The sequence below is a fragment of the Urocitellus parryii genome, chromosome 2, assembly GCF_045843805.1.
Source record: "Urocitellus parryii isolate mUroPar1 chromosome 2, mUroPar1.hap1, whole genome shotgun sequence".
Lineage (NCBI taxonomy): Eukaryota > Metazoa > Chordata > Mammalia > Rodentia > Sciuridae > Urocitellus > Urocitellus parryii.
In genome coordinates, this window is record NC_135532.1 from 154039241 (window position 1) to 154062037 (window position 22797).

Below are 22797 nucleotides of genomic sequence, written 5' to 3' on the forward strand. Positions count from 1 at the left end.
GCCCATCACCACCTTTAGAATCTGACTTTAGTCCTAGACTGGATTAATTACTAACTAATGTTTAAGCAGTTAACTATATTCTTAGCTTGTTTAAATAATCAGATAGACTTGATTTGAAATGGGTGAACAGCTTGTTAGATACTGAAAGGGCATAATGAAAATCCTCAGAACACATATCTGAACCAATGTGTGTGGCAAAGTAATAAACTTGAATTTTTGGATAAAGACAGGCGGATTCCCTGCAGCTTTGTAAATGTAATTAGAAGCAGAGCTTGCTTAGCACCATTTATATTGTGTTCTGTAGGTGATTATTTACTGTTCTCCTCAGTTGGTTTAGTTAGAAAGAGTTTATGAAAAAAAATATTATTATGTGAAGGAACAACAACTGTTTCATCTTTATTGATTATATAGACTAAATTTCCCATAACATTAATTTTCCTGAGTTCTTCTAAATTATAGTAAAATTTCCATGTAAAAGTAGATAATTTAACTATAACCTTTGGATGGTAATGCATTATTCTTTGCTGAACTTTCTGCTGTTTCTATGAACAATTCTACAATTAGGATAACCAAACCTTTGCAATAATTTATATTGTTGGTAAAATTCAAGTTGTGTGAAAATCTGAAAACAGGTCAGGCACAGAAGTGCATATCTGTAATCCCAGTGACTCAGCTCAGGAGGCTGAGGCAGGAGGATCCTGAGTTCAAAGCTTGCCTCACCAATTTTGTGAGGCCATAGCTAATTCAGTGAGACAATGTTTCAAAAATAAATAAATAAATAAATAAATAAATAAATAAATAAATAAATAAAATAAAAAGGGCTGAAGATGAGGCTCAGTGATTAAGCAAGCACCCCAGGTACAATCCCCAGAACCAAAAACAAAGCAAAATAAAACAAAACAAACAAACCCAAAACTGAAATAGATAGTAGATGATTTTCATATGAAGGCTCACTTTAATGTACTTGAGTAATCCGAAATTATATTTTTCTTTTTCCTGTTTGAAAGTCTTAGAAGAAAAGACACTGAGCACAATGTCAAACAGCCCAGCCCATATCATTAAGTTTCATGAATATTAAATACTCATTACATCCAAATATATTCGCTTATTTTAAAGAATAAAAAGTTTGCCCTGTTTCCCTCAAGGAGAAACAAAATACACATTTTTCTCCCTTAAACTCCAACACTGTCTCTATATTTGCATTTTCTTTTTCTTTTTTTTCTTTTTGGCATTTTAAAGGATTTCAGTTGTAGTGTAACAGAATTTCCCCAGCACCTGTAGTCATCAGGTAAAACAAATGACTCTAAAGCTGAGACCTGACAAAGGGATGTGGCCACCCCTTACTCTACCACTTTATATCATTCCCTAAAATGACTCCCTGGACACCTCCTCACGCCCCCAAACAATTCCTCTAATCTTATTCTTCCACAATTCTAATCTCCATTCTCAGATCACTAGAGCATTTATCATTCTCTGCTTCCCATAAGTGATAATGGAATTGTTTGGGGAAAATAATAATAACCAACAAGCATGGAATCATCTCCTGGCAAGTATTAAATTCACAGGCTGTGAACCAGGCTAACTTAGTCTAGTATGCCTTTTAATCACTATCTCCCTTCTGTATAAAAATGCATACTTCATATATAAGCATAAAACAACTTGGGTTGAATAACAGTAAAGTATTTTTTTAAATTCTGATTAATCACAGCTAGGATTTTGTTGATATGGACCCTCTTGATTGGAAAATGAAAAATATTTTTCTATTTTGACAATATAGTTAGAAATACTATTTTGATGTGGAAGAAACGAAAATTCAATCTCTTAAAATACTTCCAAAATTCTAGGCACAGCTTACTCATCTTTACTACTAAAAAATAATTCCATCAGAGACATCTTTAAATAGTCCCAACCTTGTTATTTTTATTTTGTCCCAACTATTCTTTCAGACCAAATAAAGTAAAACTAACGAACCCAAACAACTAAAAAAAAGTCTTATAATGCATTCAAAAGCCATACACAAGTGCCTTATCATTTGCTGTTACTAACAGTGACACTAGACAAAGTAACTTATAATTGACTTAAGTACAAATTTTTTCTTTTACTTTTTCCTTTTTTTAAGAGAGAGAGAGAGAGAGAGAGAGAATATTAATATTTATTTTTTAGCTTTCAGCGGACACAACATCCTTGTTTGTATGTGGTGCTGAGGATCGAACCCGGGCCGCATGCATGCCAGGTGAGCACACTACTGCTTGAGCCACATCCCCAGCCCCACTTTTACTTTTTTCTTAGAGTGTTTTAAATATAGAAAGAGCAAATTACAGAAGGAACAGTAGTTTAGGAATAGGTTCCTAAATTTGGGGTCATATATCTTGGCAAACTGTTTGCTATTGTGGGTTAAAGTTGTTTTGAAACCCCCTTTGTGTCTTCAATTTCTTCTTATTTACCTTTTTCTTTATTCAATATAGAGAATATACTTTCACCATAGAAAATTTTAGAATTATAGAAAAATATAAAAATATTTTTTAAAAAACATAGCTATTGATGATTGTTACTAACCACCATTCACTCTACATTGGTTCACAGTCCACCAAAAGAATTTTAGCTGCCATTAAATATTCGTCCTGAACAGATTTTAAAGAGCACATCATATAGATGTACTGGCATTTACATAACCATTCTCCTGTTAAAAACATTTATGTGTTCTCAACTTTCCACTTTCATAGAGTAGTTTTACAAAGAAATCTTTAAAGCATATATATTTTACAGAAAGAATCATAGAACTTTTTGAATATAGAACAAGAAATATAAGAAAAAATGAAGTAATTAACTTATTAATAAAGCATAAAATAGGTTATGGACACTGAATTAATTACACAGTATGTACTGCACTCTATTCAAAATCATTAATTTTTTCTTTTTTCATGCATTTAGGGAAAACATTGAGTATAATTCCATTTACTTATCTTTATTTTTAGATAATTCTATTTTTTCCATAGTAATACACATGATTTTAGAACTTTAGAATAAATTATCTTTTTAGTTTCAATTATTTTTTTTTCAAAATCCAAAGGCTGGCCTGCCTTGATTTCTGTCCATAGCATCATCACACCAGCATATCTAACTAGTAATTCCTCTGAAGTTCTTCAGTACAGGTAGCTGCTGAATACGCCTTTCACAAATTGGGATCTGGGTACTCTAGAAATTTAAAGGCTACACTGAATTGTTTTATATCTACATACCTACCAAATTTCCCCAGCTCTCTGCTGACAGAAGAAGTAAAAAAAAAAATTCTGTTATTTCTTTCTCTGACAAAATTTACAAAATCCTTTAGCATTTAGAATGTGACGCTAATGACTACTATAACAGATAAAGGCTATGGCATTTTCAATTTTAACATAAAATCCTGACAGAAAAGCCCAAGATGTAAAGTAGTCAAAAGCCCATCACAGTACCCTCAGCAATTATGAACAAAATTCCAGGATTCCTTCTAATTTAGTCACTCTTCATTTTACCCACACCTTTAAAGGATGATTTAAAAAAAAAACTTTATTAAGATCCATTATTATGGAAATGGCAAAACATTTGGTAAGAAACTTCAAGCCCAGTCAGGCTATTATAAAAACAGGACAGAAAGAAACCTCTCCAATTACTAAAAAGGTAAGAATTCTGACAATCCCAGAGATAATCAGTCAATTTTATAATAGTTCCAGCAAGATTTTTACTTAATGAATTTTCGTATCTGAACAAGGTAGATACATGTTTATAATTAGGAGGGTGTGAAGGACTGAGGGAGTCAATGTTTTCCCTAAATGCATGAAAATTAATGAAAGGACATTGATAAAATTTTTATCACATGCAAGAAAATAGTCTATTTTCTTTGCTGCTAACCATTATCTTGTTTCTTACTTTCTCATATTACTTATTTAAAATAACCCGCAGAGAATATTATTCAGAAACTACACACTGTTGCAACATTCGTGCATATAGCCACACACCATGTGTAGTTTATAGTTCAAGTATAAATGTCTCATGTAATCTATTGTGGAATACCTGTAACACTGGTCCCTTTTATATAAACAAAAGTTTGTATGAGAAATGTGGTTTAAAAGCAGTACAATTATCCTGCTTATCCATAATTGTCCTTCCAGTTTCAATCTATAAGAATTTAGGGAGAGAGAAACTTAGAATGAAACAGAGAAGTCCTAAATATGGGAAAATTCTGTTGCATTTCTTCCTACAGGAAGAAAATGAAGCCACTATGCTACCTAATTAAAGAATATGAATATCTGATCTGTGTGCAAAACAAAGATGAACTAATATCTGTGTTCCATTAGTAACTTCTGGAAATTTTCAAATACTACAAATTAGAAGTAATAAAGAAAAGGAAAACAGAAACTAACACATGAGAAAGGGAGAAATACTAGGAGTAAGATGTGAATACTTCTCTTTTTTTTTTTCTTTGAAACTGGGGATTGAATGTAGGGGCACTTTACATTACCACTGAGCTACATCCTCAGGCCTTTTATCTTTTATGTAGAGATAGATCTCACTAAGTTGTCTTACTAAGTTGCTGAGGGTAGTCTCAAACTTGCAGTTCTCCTGCCTCAGCCTCCCAAGTTGCTGGGATTACAGGAGTAAGGCACCACACCCAGCTAAGAAGTGACTTCCCTTTGATGTTTGACAGGAAGGTAGTTACCAAAATTTCCAAGAGGTTCTACTTTCATATAAAACCTTCTCACCCATGGTAGTTACCCCAAGGGCACTACCCTATTAAAATAATAAACACTATAACTACACAAGGGCGACACTTCTTCTCTGAAGGACCTTGAAATATGTCTTTGGTGTTTGTAAAGGCTTCATATGCCCTTTGGTTCACTCAGCTGCATAAGCAATTTTGAGAAGGAAGGGAAGGGAAACATATAATTCAGAAACATTTCCATAAAAATGGCTGAGAAATAAGAACATTCTGAATATTAAAGGTATAAATTTCAGTTACAGAAAAAAATGTCTTCATGTGAAATCATTGTTGCTCCCAATACACCAGGTAAAGCTGGTTTAAACAACAAAAATTACTATTTGGTTAGTGTAGTTCTTCTTCCTATTTTAGAGAACATTTAATTATTTTATTCACTTATTAATATAGAAAATAAGGATACCATAAACTAACGGATTATTAAATACTGAAAATATCAGCTGACATATAGGCAACTTTGCATTTTCTGACTCTCAAACATGAAACATGGCTTAGCAGTAAATTATTTTAATGTGGTCATGCAATTAAACTATGCATAGTAGTATATTAAAGAAAAGCAAACAACTGCTTGCTAAACAGCAATGTTTTGGTGTCTAATTATTCCCCAGTAAAAAGAAAGGTAGGAGTATCTAATATAAAAACCTCCACAGATGTCTCAAAATATACTTATATTGAATTCTGAATACCAGAGTATTTTCGGAGCTCTATATGAATGATTGATTGATTAATACTGGGGATTGAACCTAAAGGTGCTACATCCACAGCCCTTTTCAGTTTTTATTTTGAGACAGGGTCTCACTAAGTTGCTTAGTGCTTCACTAAGCTGCTACACTGGCCTCAAACTTGCATCCCCCTGCTTCAGACCTCAAGTCACTAAGATGGATGGCATGCACTACTGCACTTGCCGTTTTAGGTGTTTTAAATTTATGAAATACAATGTGAATAATAACAAATACTTATTTACCATGGGCCAGCACTCTTCACCTGGCTTTATCTGTATTAACTCGTTTAATCTCAACTCTGAGAGACTGGCTTTCATAGTTAGGTACCCAATGTACAAGGGGAATTCCAAAATGCAAGGCACATAGATACTAAGTAGCAAAGGCAGACAAGAATTTATGTAGTAGGATTCCAGGATTCTAGGATTCTAGCTCTACTGTAAAACAATACAGAACAGTGGGCACCACTGATTATTCAGCAGAAAAAAAAAAACAAAACCTTCTTAAGGGCCTACTGTGTGTTAGGCACTATGTGAGGCCCTATGAGTGAAAAGAAGCCCAAGGCACACGAAATTCTTAAAAGAAACTGACAGTTGGGCTAGAGGAGGTAGATTCAGACTGAGTATGAGCTGAAGCACCTGCTTCCCCTAATATGCTACATATTCAAGTCATTTATGAAGGTATTCAAGCTCATCTAAAACATCACACAGCAGCTGGATGAGGTAGTAGTTTCTTTTGTTCATTAATATGGAAATACCACTATTTTGCACAGAGAACTTTTGGAAAAATCAGGAAACAGAATGTGATAAAATAACAAACCTCTTACTGCATTGAGGAGTGCGGCAAGGCACAGGTGAGGACCCCGGCACTGTAGTCAGAATTATTCTTGGATGGAACCAAGACAGTTAGCCCTGCCCACTCAGTACCAGTTCCAACACCCTTATATCATTATGGAAACCAAAAAAAAAAAAAAAAAAATCTCTCTCTCTATATTTCTGAATACCCTCGGGAGGTATAATATTCCTAGTTGAGGGAAATGTTCTACATTCTGTTTCTTTTTAATTCTGTATTTCTCTTTTGTTTAATTGCCCTTACTGTGCCAACATGGACTCTCACACTCTGGCTGGGAACTAAATAAAAAACAAAAAGGCAATACCTAAAAAATACTAAAAAAGCACTGTAATTTGCATACATAACCCTTTCTTCAGGATCAGGGATATTACGAAGCCTTTTTTCACATATTATTATTACAAAAAGAAAAAATTAGTTGATATAGTTTTCATTAGCAACAGACATTTAAATTGATGAAGGAAACATCAGGAGAATCTAAAACAAATATATAGAATAATAATAATTCCCTTAATCTCTGATCATACCTGCTTTTATTCTAATGTAGTCAGTCATTTATTAAATTTTAAATATTGTTTTAAGAAAATATAATGTTAAAGGCCATAGGAACTAGTCTAGGTGCATTCACTAGATCAGTTCACAGACACGTTTTTATGCAAATTGTTTATTTTGCAATTAATTTTATATACTTGGTGACATATTTCATCAACATAATTGCTGATGTAAGACTTTCTTACATATTTAAGAAAATGAAGCAAATCTCTGTGTAGCAAGAAATACCTCTTCCTAGCTCTAATATTACTGAAGTTAGAAGACTGTGACTTTTTACCAACTACACCTGGCCTTCTGCAGAGGCATTAGGTCCAATCCAATTATCCTGGAAATCTGACAGCTCAAAAATTCAAGCTATGATACAAATTCGAGCCAAATCTAAAACATCTTCTAGTAAAAATCATAAAATACCTTCTATTAGGAACACAGTTGATTTAATGTTTGATAGACTTACATGTTCTATTTGCTTCTGTAAAGATTGTCATTATTAAAATATGTGGTATAAAACAAGTAATAAAAATACATGCTATTCGTCCAGCATGCCACTATTTATAAACTCCAGCTGTAGGACATCACCATGGTAACAGGAATATACAATCAATTCAGTCTTCCATGCTATGATGGAAGCATGACTAATTTAAAGAGTGCAATGTGCTTAAGCTGGGCAGAAACAATTTTACAATATAGTCATCAACTAGCTCACAGAAGAAGAGAAAAATGAACATCTGAAATGGCAGGTAAAAAAACTGAATCACTTTGCCGGCAATGAATAGTAGTCATTTTCTGAGTTGAGAAAATGAAAAGATTTTGAGTAAATGAATGAGAAAATGAATGAATGAGACAATAGAATGATCATAAAAGAGATGGGAATAAAACCCATATAGAGGAGCTGTTGTGTCAAAGTAACCATGTGATGTTTGTCATACCTCTCCTATAATCCAGAACTGGATAAAATCTACTAGACCTGGCTGTTTGCATATGTATATTTCATCTTCAGATTGGAGTAAAGATAAAAAAAGTAGAACCCTGCTCTCCAGGAACACTGTGTGTGCACATGTTCATATACTTGTTAATTCATTTAGTAAAATGTTTACTGAGTGTGGTTAAGTATCAAGGAACACAGGATAAACAAGATATTGTCCATGGACTTGAGAATCAATTGTCTAATGGAAAAATCATTAGACTAGAGAAACCCGTCATCTAAATATAAAATTTAGTTTAAAGTGCATATGAAATACTACAGAAACATAATGTCATAACAATATTCCAATTATTTAGAAAGAATTCATGCTTGTTATGTATACCAAAATGTAGGTTTTATTGAAAGTTAAGTGCAGACATTGACAAGATACTCTAAAATTCAAAATCTGTTAACTGACTAGAGGCATACCGGTGGAATACTGACATTTAATTAATATATGATTCCTCAACCTAAAAACAAATAACTACTATAAGATCTTTAAATTTCTAAAATAAATAACTGCCATAGGAAAGTCTAAGGCTGACTGTAGTGAAAGCTCTGCTAGTTGACACAACCCACTGAAGTGTGAATTCTGGGACACAGAGAATTAATGTCAAAACCGCTTAGCTCCCCAGTGGAAAGCTTACCAGTATGCCAGAGAGAAGCAAGTATGCATGGTCTTGGGAGTAGGTGAAAACATCAAGGTCAACCACCACAGTCACCTTGGGACAAGCTGCTTCTCATTGTAGGTTACTATGGTTTCCTGTTGCCTATCACTGCCATCACTGAAGGGAACCTCAAGTTTTCCTTAATTCAATGGAAAACAGGGCAAGACTGCAACTCTTCCCAAACTCCTAAAAGGAAGTATCCTTTTCTCAAGCAGTAAGGTATAAAAGTTCTTAAAAGAATTACTTTAAATTTTCAGCCCCCGTCTCTATGTGGAATAATGAAAAAAGAAAACCCATTTAGTAAAGAATATTGAAATGCTTTTTTCCTGCTAGAAAGCATTACCACCCAGGTCCCTTGAACTACTTGCACTGTTGGATGTTTCTCAAATACTTTTCTGTCATTCCCCATCATCCATGTGTTCAATAAACATTCTTTAAATGCACATCATGTCCTCAAACTGAGACTGCAAACTTCTGCATAAGGGGCCTGACAGCAGATAGTTGAGGCTTTGCAGACCAAGTTGTAAAATCAATGCAATTATGCAGGTACCTATATAATCATTTAAATATATGTTTCATGTAAAAGTTATTGTACTTCATTGAAAAAATGCCCATAAATCAATAAAACCAATATTAATAACATACACTATTTTATCGTCTCAACAACTCTGGGAGGTAGATGCTATTCTATCATTTTTCAGAATTGAGTTGAGGCTTCAAGTATTTGGGTGACCTGGCCATGTGAGTGAGTGGGATACCAGGATTCAGAGCTCTGTGTTCTACTTCACAGATAACAATATTTCCAATATCCTACATGGAGCTTTTTCACAGGTAAAATAATTTCAACTAATTCAGATTATGGGATGTATCCTTGAATGTTTACCATACATTATTATTAATTTAATTAATATGTGTGATTAAGTAGTGAACATTCATAATTTCAGTGACATGACACTATCTTTTTAAATCCTAGATCTCATTTGATCATCACAGGACTCAATGGGAAGTCATCGTTCATATTCATAAAGCAGGAAACTGAGGAAGAAAGAATTTTAAGTAATTTGCCTAAGATTCCAGTATTACTTTATAACACAGCTGGGGCTTTATTCTAGGTCTTCCTAAAGTCAGAACTAGAACTGGTTTGAGACTCAAGTCTCAGTGCTGTTTCAATCTGAAATTTTTTTTTTCCTTCTTCATCTTTTAGGACTGCTGTGGAATGACTTCCTCTCATCTGTATCTTGGGTCAATGGGATACTAAACTAAACACTAAATATAGTTATTGGCATCAAGGTTGAAATATATTATAGTTTCTGTGAGTTAGTTTGGGAAATTTATGAAAAGCTAATGATGTGAAGAAAAAAAGGCATCCCAGTGCAAAGCAAGATTTGAGAGTAGACGTGTTGTGATACCAACATATCTTTATATGGAAAAATATTTTTTATAAAAAATGCTAAGATAATATCTTTGGTCAGCATAGAACACTGGAGCAGAAAATGCAAGAGTTTGCCATCGGGCAAAGTTTGATACGGCCTTGAGGTAATTAAAAAAAAACATCCTCTGTTTTCTACAGCAGGTATTTTCCTACTATGGTGATAGAATTACACAAGGAACACAATCTGATGCCATACCACATTATCATCACTTCACCTGTATGGCAAACAGTCTTCATGTTACCTGCCAAATCATAATGAATCACAGTGAAAGGTTTTGTAGGCCAAGCCTAAACTCAGTGGGCAAGAGTGCTATGACTGATTAGCCTTGTCTGCATGAGTCAGCAGGAAGAGTGGCACCCTATCTGTGGGCCCTTGCATAACACTTGCTCCCATTTCTAATTTTTGAAGCACAAAGCTTCTTAATGTAACCTGAATTTTAAGTTTATTTCTGTACAGAGAGTAGTCTGATATCCAAGAGTACAGTCCTCTTGACTACTACATTTCTGATTTATAATTACTCAACTGGCATTTTTGGTTCACTGAATCGTCTTTTGTGAGCTGGCTTACACAAACTCCAAAGGACAGTAGCGTCCATTCCCAGTGAACTGGCAATGATGATGAGCAAATCCCAGACTACAGCAGATTCACAAATCTTACATGACCTCTTAGAAACAAAATGACAGGATGTCCTTGCTAAGAAAATAATTCTATCAGAGGCTTCTTCTATACTGAACAAAGAATAGTTTCAGCAGAGTTCAGTTTTAAGAGTGCCCTTTATTAAATTTTTGTTCACACATGTCTTAAGATAGTCTTAATGTCTCATTCCATACAAACACTCTCTCTAACTGTCATTGTGAAGATTAAAACCAGTGTGAGTACCTTAAGCAGACTAGTCCTCCACCAATGATTTTGTGAGCCTGTCAACACAACTTACATTTTCATCTTACTTTTGAATCCAGAATCCTTTTCCTCCCAAGCCTCAATACACTCATCCTTAATTTGTGGACATTCATGTCCTCACACCACCCTAACTAAAATCATTTTTCTAGTTTTACCTTTCGAACATTTGCCAAACGATTCATCATCAAAGATTCCTCTCGATCATGATCATCATCGTCGTCCAAGTCAAGCATTGGCATGCCAAAGGGGTCAATGATACTGCAGCACCTGGAGCCTTCATCTCTGGGGTCAAAGGGGTCCACGATTATGGGCTCAGTTCCTTTTATTTCACAGCGACAAAAGGGGCAGCCCTGGCCATCTGACTCCTAAACAAACAAAATGCACTGGTTAGTCTTTATTACAAACAAACAGTTCCAAGACATACCAATGTTCTACATCTGTAAAAAAAGGCACAAAAGAGATGTGTGGGTAGGAATTGGGGGAAGAAGAAAGAAAGGAAGGAGTCTAATTCTTCATTTTCCTCAATGTTCACTTAAAATTCTAACGTATCAAGGCTTTAAGCCTTACAGAATACCGAAAATTTAATCATGTCCCTATGTATGAAAAGACAACAGTGCTCATTAAGTATTCTATGAAAAGCAGATTTGGGTAAAAGTTCATAATAGATAAAACAGCATCAATAAGAAAAACACATTTCAAAGACTATTTTGAAAAAGTTCCTGAGGATATAGCTATGGCTAAATATGTTAATTGCCTAGGTTTTTTAAAATCTTGATTTGTAAGGAATTAGTGAGGAAAAATACATTTTTATATAGAAGCTATCATGTATCCTAAAGGCCTTCCATCTTGAAGTAGCTCATTTGGATGATTAAACTGTGAGATATTAAGTTTTGCTCTTAATCTTGCTTTCAAAGTATATAGTGAAAAAAAAAAAAAGATCTGTTCAAATGAATGCCATTTATTGGTAATGATTGGAGATTTTGCTCAAAGTCTCCTGAATTCATTTCTCTAACTACATGAAGAACTCACAATTATTAGGGAATAAGAATAAGACTTTTTTTTTTCATCCTTTCTTCTAGAGATAAATGGTACACAGTATTTACAATGCTATTTTTGTTTTGCATTATACTCTGACTTCAGTCGTATGTTATTTTAAAAACAGTCAAAATCATTAACTTATTTTAAAGGAGAAGTGAAATAAAGTAGTATCATTTTATAAATTAAATAAAGATGCAAAATGAAATGTCCTGTGTCTAATTTTGGACTGTTCTGTCCATTTGTTTTATGGAAAAATGTTTATCTACCCGCCCTACAACAATGCTCAGGTCAGTGGCAGAATAAATCTCCAGCTCTCCTCTCATTGGATAGTTACCACATATCATTCAGGGGCAAATCCTGTACTAGGTAGTTTCTTTAAAGTTCTTCTGGAATAACAAATTAAATGTCTCCTTTATCATGTGAACTGTCAAAAGAAAACACTCTTTGGATTGCTTAATAGAAAAAAAAAAACCCTGCAATATTTTCTTGTTCATCTTTTTTTCTTTAAGAAAAAACCCTGGATGTCCAAGTTGTTGAAGCAGGTGGTGTGAAGAGGTACTAATTCATCTATATAAAATCCTTGGATGTCTACTGCCACATATATTCAGTTCTGGTGGGCTTCAAAGCAACTTTGATCCATCATTTTGCAATATGATACAACTAAGACTTAATTCTACATTTAAAATAACCTCTTCATGTGGATTTAATTTTTTTTTGTAACTGTAGATGGACAGAATGCCTTTGTTTATTTTTATGTGGCGCTAAGGATCAAACCTAGTGCCTCACACATGCAAGGCAAACGCTGCCACTGAGCTACAGCCTCAGCCCTCATGTTGATATTTAATATAGGAATAAATATTTACAAAAATCCAAACTTTCAATCTTTTAAAAGTAAGAACATTAAATTCAGTATGTGTTATCATCTACACAAAATCTCCTATCATAAGAGTCAAAAGGGATCCATACTCTGTGGCTGGGGTAGACTTTTCTTATAGACCTACAAAAAACAACCTCAAAAAGCTAGTTCTATTATATGTAAACAAGCTGTGAAAATCCGTGGGTTTTGTGTCTTTTGTGCAGAAAGAATGGAAAATAGTACTCTGAGACCTAAGTGGACATTTCCTACATAATATAGAAAATTTCAGACACACAAAAGTAAAAGATTTAACGAACCACCTCCTCCCCCACCCTCAACAATTTTCATTTCACACTCAACCTAGTTTTATCCATGTCTTCATTTGCTCCCTCCACTTTTGGGTTATTCTGTAACATATCCTACACATTACATAAATTTATCAATAAATATTTTAGTATGTGTAATTCAAAGCAGCAACTTTTAAAGAACTAACAACATGTGATTTTAATAACTAAAACTTACTTTACTCAATCTGAATCATTTAAGTCAGATTATTTCTGAGTGCAGTGCTTAGAATGTGTAACCAACTATTTGGTTACCCAGCATCTTGTTGGAACTCCCAAGGTTGATTTACATGCTGCTGTGGATAAGGATGACTCCAGTTTACAGGGTCTACTTCCCCAGGAGGGTAACTGGAAAGATGCTAGTTTTGAAGGAGGAGAAAAAGAAAGACAACAAGTGTCTTCATAATACAAAGAAAAACACTAGGAACTGTTCATCTAAAACTGAATTTAGGTTTTTTTCTTTAACCCCCCTATCCAAAAGTTTAATTGTATACAAATTGTTGATGTGTGTTAAGAGTAGCTATTATGAGAGTAAATATCATAGAAGATATTTTCGGTTCATCTTTACCTGTTGTTGAGACTTTACCTCATGAATCAGCTAAACAGCTGCAGTGTACATTCATTTTGATTTGCAAAGGGATCACACTGACTGTGCCTCCTTAATGACACTTACTTAATGTCACAACACCCATCACTTTGTGTATAAACTGACTAGAGTCACATGCAAATAACTTTAACCATAAATTCCCAAATGCCACTTTGGTTACTCTGCCCTAGTTTCTGTCATGTGGTTGACTGAATACACATGAAGAATGTCTATAATGAATATATAACTCATCGGGATTGTGGCTCAATAATTAAAATAATGTTTCTGTCAACACAAACTTAATGCAAGGTCACAGAACATATGTTAATGAAGAAGAAAGAACAATAAATAACTTCTTTTCTAGTCCACAATGTATTAACATTCTGTGAATGTTAAGCGGAAGTACTCAGGACTCCATTTATTCTAATTTAGTAAATTTCACTTCTTCAAATAAGAGATACTTCCAACTTGAAGAATACAGAAGTTACCAGTGAATACCACATATATCTAAAATTTACCTGTGTAATATAGTCATGATAAAATAATTCAGACCCTCATCCCAACCATCAATACTAAAAGTTAATGATATATTTTGGGCAACCTCAGAATAAATTAAAGAGTGACAGGAGCAGAAAGGAAAATTTAAACCTCATATTCAAATTCCCCTTTCCCCACCAAGACCCTATGCAAAAATTGAAATCAATATCATCAATACCATCTCATCATCCCTACTATAACTTATCAGTAACTTTCCATATTCTATTTAAAAGTTGTTCAGAGAGGCCCACTGTTATCTTATTTTCTCTTAAATATTTTTAAGGCAAACATTACATGTAGTCCAATGTATTTGCTTCCAAATGATTATTAAAGGCAAACTCTGACTTATGGTCAATCACTATGCCTTCTTCCCACATAAACAATACACATTAAGGGCCCTAGCAAATACATGCAACTTCATGAGTTTGACTGCGGAGTTCATTTATATTTTGTGTGTGTGTGTGTGTGTGTGTGTGTGTGTGTGTGTGTGTGAAGTATCATTGTATGGTACTTCTCACAGATGCTCAGTAACTTCTTAATGAAAGAATGAAGGAAATAATAAATGAAAACAGTCAATAGTAATCTTAGACTAGATGTTCCAGAGTACTTTTGGGTTTGATGCTTTTTATATGATAGATAACAGGAGCAGACTCTAGTGAATCTAGACTCTTTAACTGATTTGGGAGGCCCATAAAACATGCATGGTGAATCAGAAATAGTGCACAGACATTCTAAATTAGGACATTGGGCTTAGACTTCTACCTCCACCAATTATGCTGTGTGACGTGGAGCAGGTCATTGCATCTTTCTTTTTTTATTAATTAGTTAGTTAATTTTAAGTAGGTCTATATGACAGCAGATTGCATTATGATTCATTGTACACAATGAATGAAATTATAATATAACAACTTTTCATTTCTCTGGTTGTACATGATGTAGCATCACAAGGTCATGGGATCTTATTTGCAAGGTATAAGATAATGCACAACTGAAGGTGCATCTTGGAGTATATATTTTTATCTGGCAAGTGTAATGTGTCTGTCTGTCTGTGTGTCTGTCTCTCTCTCTCTCTCCTTCCTGGTCATCATGTGAGCTGCTTTCCTCCATCGCACTCTTCCACCATGCTGTCCTGAGATAGATTAGTTTAAGTCTCTAAAAAGTGTGATACAAATTCCAGTTGACATAATTAATATAAAATATTCACAAAACAAAGAAACGTCACAAAACTAAGGACACATATCTTAGCATTTGAGATCAAACTCATATTTCCATGGGAATCCCATTTATCAATTAAATGAATATGATTTAAAAATCATAGAATTATAAGTATACATTATTTAACCATAATTCTAAATATATCTCCTAAATGATATGATCAGTTATCACATTTGGAAATACAATAAGTTAAATTATAAGCCCTGTTGAAAACACTACCTAAATATTAACTCATTTAACCTTATAATTTAGGCATAATTACTATTTCCTTCTTACCAATAATAAAATTGAGAGTTTACACAATTTGATGAAGGTCAAAGTTAAGCAGTACCAAGAAGGAAATCACAAGAAGGAGGTTTGTTTTGAGAGCTTGTCATTAAATATCTAACCTCTCATAATGGAATATAGTAGTTCATCAGTGTCAGATTCATAGCCTAGATTAAAATAGTTTAAGTACAGCTGTCCTTAACTCATTATTTATTAGTAGAAAAAAATCAAACTATTTTGCTCAAATTGAGAATATTGAAATGAATGAAATTATAATGATCAATGAATATTCTGCTTACCTAGAAGTTTCAGGTCTTTAATAGGAAGATAGAAAACTTGTCTATGTATTGACAGCATTACTTAGGATATATTTTTACAGAATAATAGTTTTTATTATTTGTTGCTCAAATCCAACTGAAAATATTAATGTATGAAATTTGTGAGTTTACACTGTGAAGACATTTTATTTAACACAATCAGCTTCAAAACACCTACAAAATGTCTGTGTTAGAGTGAAAGAGTGTACCCGAAGTGTTAATGTTTGCTACTTCTTGGTGTATCATACCACAGTGAGGGCTGACCTATTTAGTCACTGGACCTAGAGTCAAGTGTCTACTACACAAGATTTCTCCTTTCTTCTTTCTTTTTCTTCTTCTGGGGGTTACTAGGGATTGAACTCAGGGACACTTAACCACTGAGGCACCTCCCCAGGCCTTTTTATTTCTTACACCAAGACAGGGACTCAATATTGATTAGGGCCTCACTAAGTTGCAGAGGTTGGCATTGAACTTGGGATCCTCCTCCTCAGCCTCTCAGTGACAGAGACGTACGCAACCACTCCTGGCTTTCCACAAGATTTCATTTCTTCAAATCTGTCTCCTCCTTTTCATCCCTACCACATTACTCTAGTTTGTGATGTCACTAACATTTTTGGACAACTCCTACAGGCCCTTTATTGTTCTCAAATTGAAAGAGAAACTCTTACATTCTAGTTCATTGACTTTATGCAAAAAGATACAACATGTAATCAAAGACAAAATTACCAATTTAAAACATTCTCAAAGGCTAATGTTATTTTCACACTTTTCGTATTATAGTTACAAAATTTCAATAAGGCAGCACATTTGAAGGTTGGTTGCTTCTGAAGGAAGATAAATAAAGAACTATCTCTTACTAAGATATAATCATTTGACCTTGCTTCTCATCTCTTGGGCAACTACACATTTCCCCAACAGTGCTCTCTAGATACAGGACATCTATAAATCTCTTTATTCACATACAGCATTAAAATCAGAACTCACTGATTTTTATCTCCTGAATTTTTTCTTGAATTACTGTTTTGAACATGCCAATATCTTTCCTTTCAGTTCTTCTAAATAAATATGAAGGAAGAAAAATTACTGGTTAAAAAAACAAAACAATTTTACTTTTAATTGAATTGACATTCTTGGCAGTAATTCAAAACACAGCCTCACTTAACAAAGGTAGTCATTTTAGTTTTGGAAGGGAGACTTGAAGTACTTAGTTTCTGCCATTCAGAAGCACAGAAGTCATTTTTTAGATCCCTTGAAAAAACACAACCAAACAATTCTTTAGATTATACCTCATGTGATAACTCTGCAGCATCACTAAATAAAATATCACTAAATAAAACATCACTGCACAAAAGAAAATGTGGAGAAGCTCAAGGCTATAAAGATAAATGTTTTGTTAATATCCTATTAACATGTGGAAGTGAAAGGAAACTCACCAAGCTTTGTTAACCAAGGGTAGAGCAGCAACACCACACCCAGAGCAAAGCTGCTGCAAAGGACGCCTCTGGAAAGGTGATTACTCAACTTAGTATTCTGTGGCCAACTCTCGCATGCTTATTCAATTTATTAAATAACACAGATGTTTCAGAAGGAGAAAAAAGCATCTGACACCTCTTCAGGGGCATGACTAATGGGCCATTATGACAGCAATTAAAGAGTAACCACTTGCAGCCTGTAACAACTAACTGTCACTGCTACCCTGCATTTCTTAGGTTTTCTGTTAATTACATAAAATTTAAGTCTCTAATGAATTTCAATTAAACCAAAGTAGGGCATCAAATGGAAGAAAACGTTGGTGAAGAATGACTTGATAAAAATGCACACTGGCTGAACACATTATGTTTTATGGTCAAGGTTTAATATTTCCTATTGGATTCTGACTGATTTATCATAAGCTTCTTGGCAGACATGCAGCCTTTAAAATCATTTTCATATCAGCATGCGTCAACCAAAGTAGCAGAAAGCAACGAAAAATGCCTACCATCCAAAATTAAATTTGAAGAATAACAGGATACTCCTTTACATAATTATTAATACCACCCCCTTTATAAAACTTTCAGGTTGAATTTTAACTTCTTGAAGGTAGGAACAGTCCCTGAGTGTTCCTTTTAGGTCACAGATTAGTACAGAAGGGGGACTCAGAGGCTGCCCCATGAATGTTACCTAAATAAATAAATAAATTTGAGATCTTAGATAATTAGGATTGAAACCATCTAGATTTGCTTCTATCAAACCAATTAGGGTAAGCAAAACAACAGATTATCCCTCTATACAATTTAACTTGAAAACTTAATCTTTTCTCTAATAGAAAATACAAACAATCACATAAATCAAATAACAAAACTGACTTTAACATCAGCAAACATAGTATTCCATTATTTCTGAATAAGAGAAAAGTTGAAAAAGAGCAATAGACCTTGTTACCTGCACCCACATTCAGAGCCCTTATCCCCAAAACATTTCCCCCTACATCTACAAGCATACAATGTTTGATAATACAATGCAGAACCAAAGAAACATTCTATGATTTTGTTCTTTTCATTCACACATTCATCATCATTTAGGTTAACTCCAGTAAGCCCCAGAATGAAGCTTCAGATGAGGTTTTTAGAATATATAATGTTTTTAACTGAATTAATTCTATAAGACTTTTGATTAAATAACAGGGACCTTTTTACAATAACATGCTTAAATGATCACAAAACATTGCCGTTCATGCAATGACATGAAAACTGCCAAAACAAATCTGCTGGTTCGCAGGAAGCACCAATGTGTGAAAACTTATGTAAATGTAGAATGGCTGGGTTATGCAAAAGTGAAATTTTCAAAAGTTGAAACTTCCTTGACGAGTAAGATCCCAATGAGATATAGAGACTATGAAATACCACTTTAGAATTCTCAAACCTTGCCTACAAAGAACAACTGTATTTAGGAATAAGGAAGAAGAAAAACTTGAATTTGAAATCACTGTAGATGTTTCTTGGTGTAAAAAAAATAAATAAATAAATAGAAACCTACCTCAGGGTTAGTGCCAGCAATATTGCAAACAATACAAGTAAATAACAGGGTTCAAATATATATGTGGAAAAAATCAAAATGTGGGAAGCTGAAGGGAATCACACAATGGCTACTGCATGGAACAGATGGATCTGAGGCCTACAATTTCTAAGACTCCTTCTCAGATCAAGAGCATGATAAAAGGCCTCTGAAAGATCATAGATACTTCTCAGCAGAGAACTGGACTTTTCTGAACAAAGAGATTATAAGGCTTTTCACAACTGATCTACAAAATTATCTTTTTATTTAAAATATGAGACCTCTTTTTTTTTACATCTAGCATACAATCCATATGTACTGATTAACTACCACTATGTAAAATGATGATCAATATGATATAACATTACTCTATAGTAGCATAACTTATTTCAACCTTTTGAACACTTCTGAATTTATCATATTTTATGACTTCAGTTACTAAAGTACTATTTTGTTATTATTTTTTCATATAACTTCTGCTAAAATTTAACCTAGACACTGCTTTCAATGCTTAACAATTTATGCACTTCCCCAAATTCTAAAAGTAAAAATGAGAAGCACTTCAATGTAAAAAAGGGAAATAGCAAATGTTAACTATTCATAAATATTACTGGACAAATCTTCATATAGGGTCACTAAGTCAATATGAAAAGGAACAATGTGAATCAAGAAATGTAAAGGGAGGAACATTAATAGTACAGCAATAACAACTGGGAAATATCTTTTGTAGGTAGCAGACCTTTTACAAATTATTTACAAACTTGACAAATAAAATAAATAATAATGATCCCAGAAATTTAAAAGAAAGATTCATTTTCTTTCAGGAAGTATACATAATTAAAAACAATAATTTTATTGTTTTACTTTTACACTATACTTTTAAACTCAGCTATATTTTAAACTTACCCTGGGCTACTAGGTAAACAGATGTATTATACAATGTTTTAAACAACAAATTTTACTAATCCAAAATTTCTGCCAAGCTAATAGAAGTTTGATTCTTAACTTACTTAACCCCTGGATACTAAGCATAGCATTAAATTAAAGAATTCCTGCCACACGTATAAACTGTATAACAGTAAGACTGGAGCCCGAAACAACTGGCTGAAATACACGAGCCTTACATGGAGGAAGACAGTACTAGGAATCCCCACAAGTCTCAAATTCTGGTTTTCTTTAGAGAAAAATACAAAACGTTTAGCATCTCTGTAACTGTAAGAATCACACCACTACACCACAATTCAAAGGGATGACAAATATAATCTGGCATCTGCCAGTTTAACACGCATCCTAACATACTGAGAGGGTATCTGGCACACCAGTCCTCAGTAGTCCCTTCCTGGTAGTCACACAGCCAACAACAACTCTGTAATATCGTCTACCGAAATGCTTGGGACACACTAGCAAACTGATGATTTGTCTTCTTCCAGCATGCCTAAGTGTACTGGAAGTCAGTTTTAAAAAGATATCACAAGTTTACAGAACTATTACTTTTAAATTAAATAGCAGTCAAGTATATATAAGAATAATTTTTTTCTGATGCCACACTGAGCCTCCTACAACATTCTCCTATTGTAGGCAAAAGACATCAAAATAATGAAGGGACAATAAGAAATAAAGAGAAGAATATTGAGAAAAGCATAAGGTAAAATATAAACCAAAATAATATTGAAGGAGAGAAGTGTGGGACATTAAACAACTTTACTGAGCTAGCAAAGATGTCTGAATTCAGAAAGGTTTGAAAATGTCAACCAATTATAGTTTTCCCCCAAGTTCTTCTTTTTCCTGATCCATTTTTAAAAATCTCCCCCAACAACACCAACACCAACTAACGGAGGCCCTTTTTAAAGACTATGAAAACATGAAAATCATTATATTTTATTACCAAGTATAAAGAGCTCAACAGGCACCAGTGTCTGAGGCTGCCCACTTCCTGTATGAACCTCACAGCCTAGCCTTCCTCATATAATGCAGATGTCCAGGGACGGAGAGAGATGATCAAGGACTAAGATGGCTCAATAGGGATGTCAATTGTACACTCACCAGCAAACTTTTTTTAAAGATTTAAAAATTGTATTTTTTAAACCCCATTTTTCTGATTTTAATATAACTATGCTAAACATCAGTTGCAAAAATTTGTTCAAAATATTTGATGAATTTTCCAAACAATCAAAACTGGGCAGGAAATTCGGTCCAAAGTTCTTTTTCTTTTTTTTTTTCACCGAGCCACATCTCCAGCCCTTTATAAAACTTCTTTTATTTTGAGACAGAATCTCACTAAGTTTGTGACCTTGAATTTACAATCCTCCTGCCTCAGTCTCCTAAATTGCTGGGATTATAGATGTGAGCCACTGCACCCAGCTTCAAAACTCCATTTTAAAGTCCCCAACTTTTATTACAGTTAAGGAAAGATAAAAAAGTCCTCAGGCAAACCAGTTATTTTCTAGGCCCTATTATAAAGCATCAAATAAATTTAATTTATATTCATCACATGCCTGCCTATAGATATGGAGTTCATTTTAGATTTGGCTTCTATGGACTGGAAATTTCAAAGCCTGTTGTGGTGGAAAATGTTTGGGAGATGTTTTTCTCTGACAGTCCTAGTTTAGCCCTAGAAGGAAATGGAAGACATGTAAGACAGTAACTTCTCCTCCGGATAAAAGAAATTTGGTTGAAAATATCAACATAAGATTTATCTACTATACTTTATTTTGCTTCACAATCTGTGAGTAGAATCTGACCTACAGTAATAAAAATGGTTAGTTGATAATATCTATGTGTTATCCTGAAGTTAATGTATTGTATTGAAGAAATACTACTACTTAGGAACTAATAAAAAATTGTTTTACATGCAAAAGAAACATAATTATAGAATAGCAAAAAATCAATCATATAAACTCAAACATGAGCCTTCTAAAACAATCATTTCAAATAAAGCACTTATAGTATTATTTCCTGAATTGTAAGAGGAAGAAACTGAAAGAAAAATATCATAGGGAATATAAACAAGACATATAGGTTGCTAAATGAACCTTGATTATACCTGCCATGCTGTAAGGCAAGAGGTGCACATCAAATGCCCACAAGGCTCAATCTTGACATCTTTGTCATTCTCTGCACAAATTTTACAGAGCTGAAAAGTGGAGCCCATTTCACAATATAATTCATATTGTTCCTGGAATATGGGGGTGGAAAAGAGGCAGTGTTAATGCATTTCTAGTATGAACCATTAATATTAAATTTTCTCAAGTAAAATAACTTACAGTAAATATCTCACACTTGATCCTGTCAGAAATGTGACCATTTAAGACATGTTTTAAATTGATAATCAATATTTGGTCCACAAAATCAATTTTTAAAGCATCTGAGCTTTTATCAGAAATTTTATAAGTTTTTTTTAATACGTTGGATTATTTCAGGTTTCTTATTATTCCCATAAGAGGAGACTCATTTCAACAGCCATTGTGCTTCAAAAAGATAAAACACAGGGTTTTAAAGTGGCAACATAAATGACTTTATTTTCTTTGTAACTGCAACATGCTCATCTAATTTCACTATCAAATTGAAAAAAAAAGCCATTCTGGATGACCATTAAATTTTATAACTTTTACATATCTTTAGAAATCTCAGAATCAAAAGACCATTGACATCTGCTCTTCCTGCACCCTACACATTGTGACTGTACTTACTCTTTCACATAATCTCCAATGTATAACATATGTTGAATTTAAGAAAAATACCTGAGTCTCAGTAAGCCTCAATTATTTTT

The 22797-nt window shown here is 33.7% G+C and overlaps 1 protein-coding gene across 4 annotated transcripts in view; it reads right to left on the reverse strand.

Annotated features, from left to right (window-relative positions):
* The window catches only part of Cblb (Cbl proto-oncogene B), a 196875-nt gene that overhangs the window by 50790 nt on the left and 123288 nt on the right, over positions 1-22797 (reverse strand). For 3 of the 4 annotated variants that reach the window (XM_026406444.2, XM_026406445.2, XM_026406443.2), the window contains exons 9-10: positions 22072-22203; positions 10991-11200 (exon numbers count right to left, since the gene is read on the reverse strand). In XM_026406444.2, the coding sequence (XP_026262229.1) occupies positions 10991-11200; positions 22072-22203 (342 nt within the window). The remainder of the gene's footprint in view (positions 1-10990; positions 11201-22071; positions 22204-22797) is intronic. The other variant, XM_026406446.2, reaches the window with a different exon arrangement.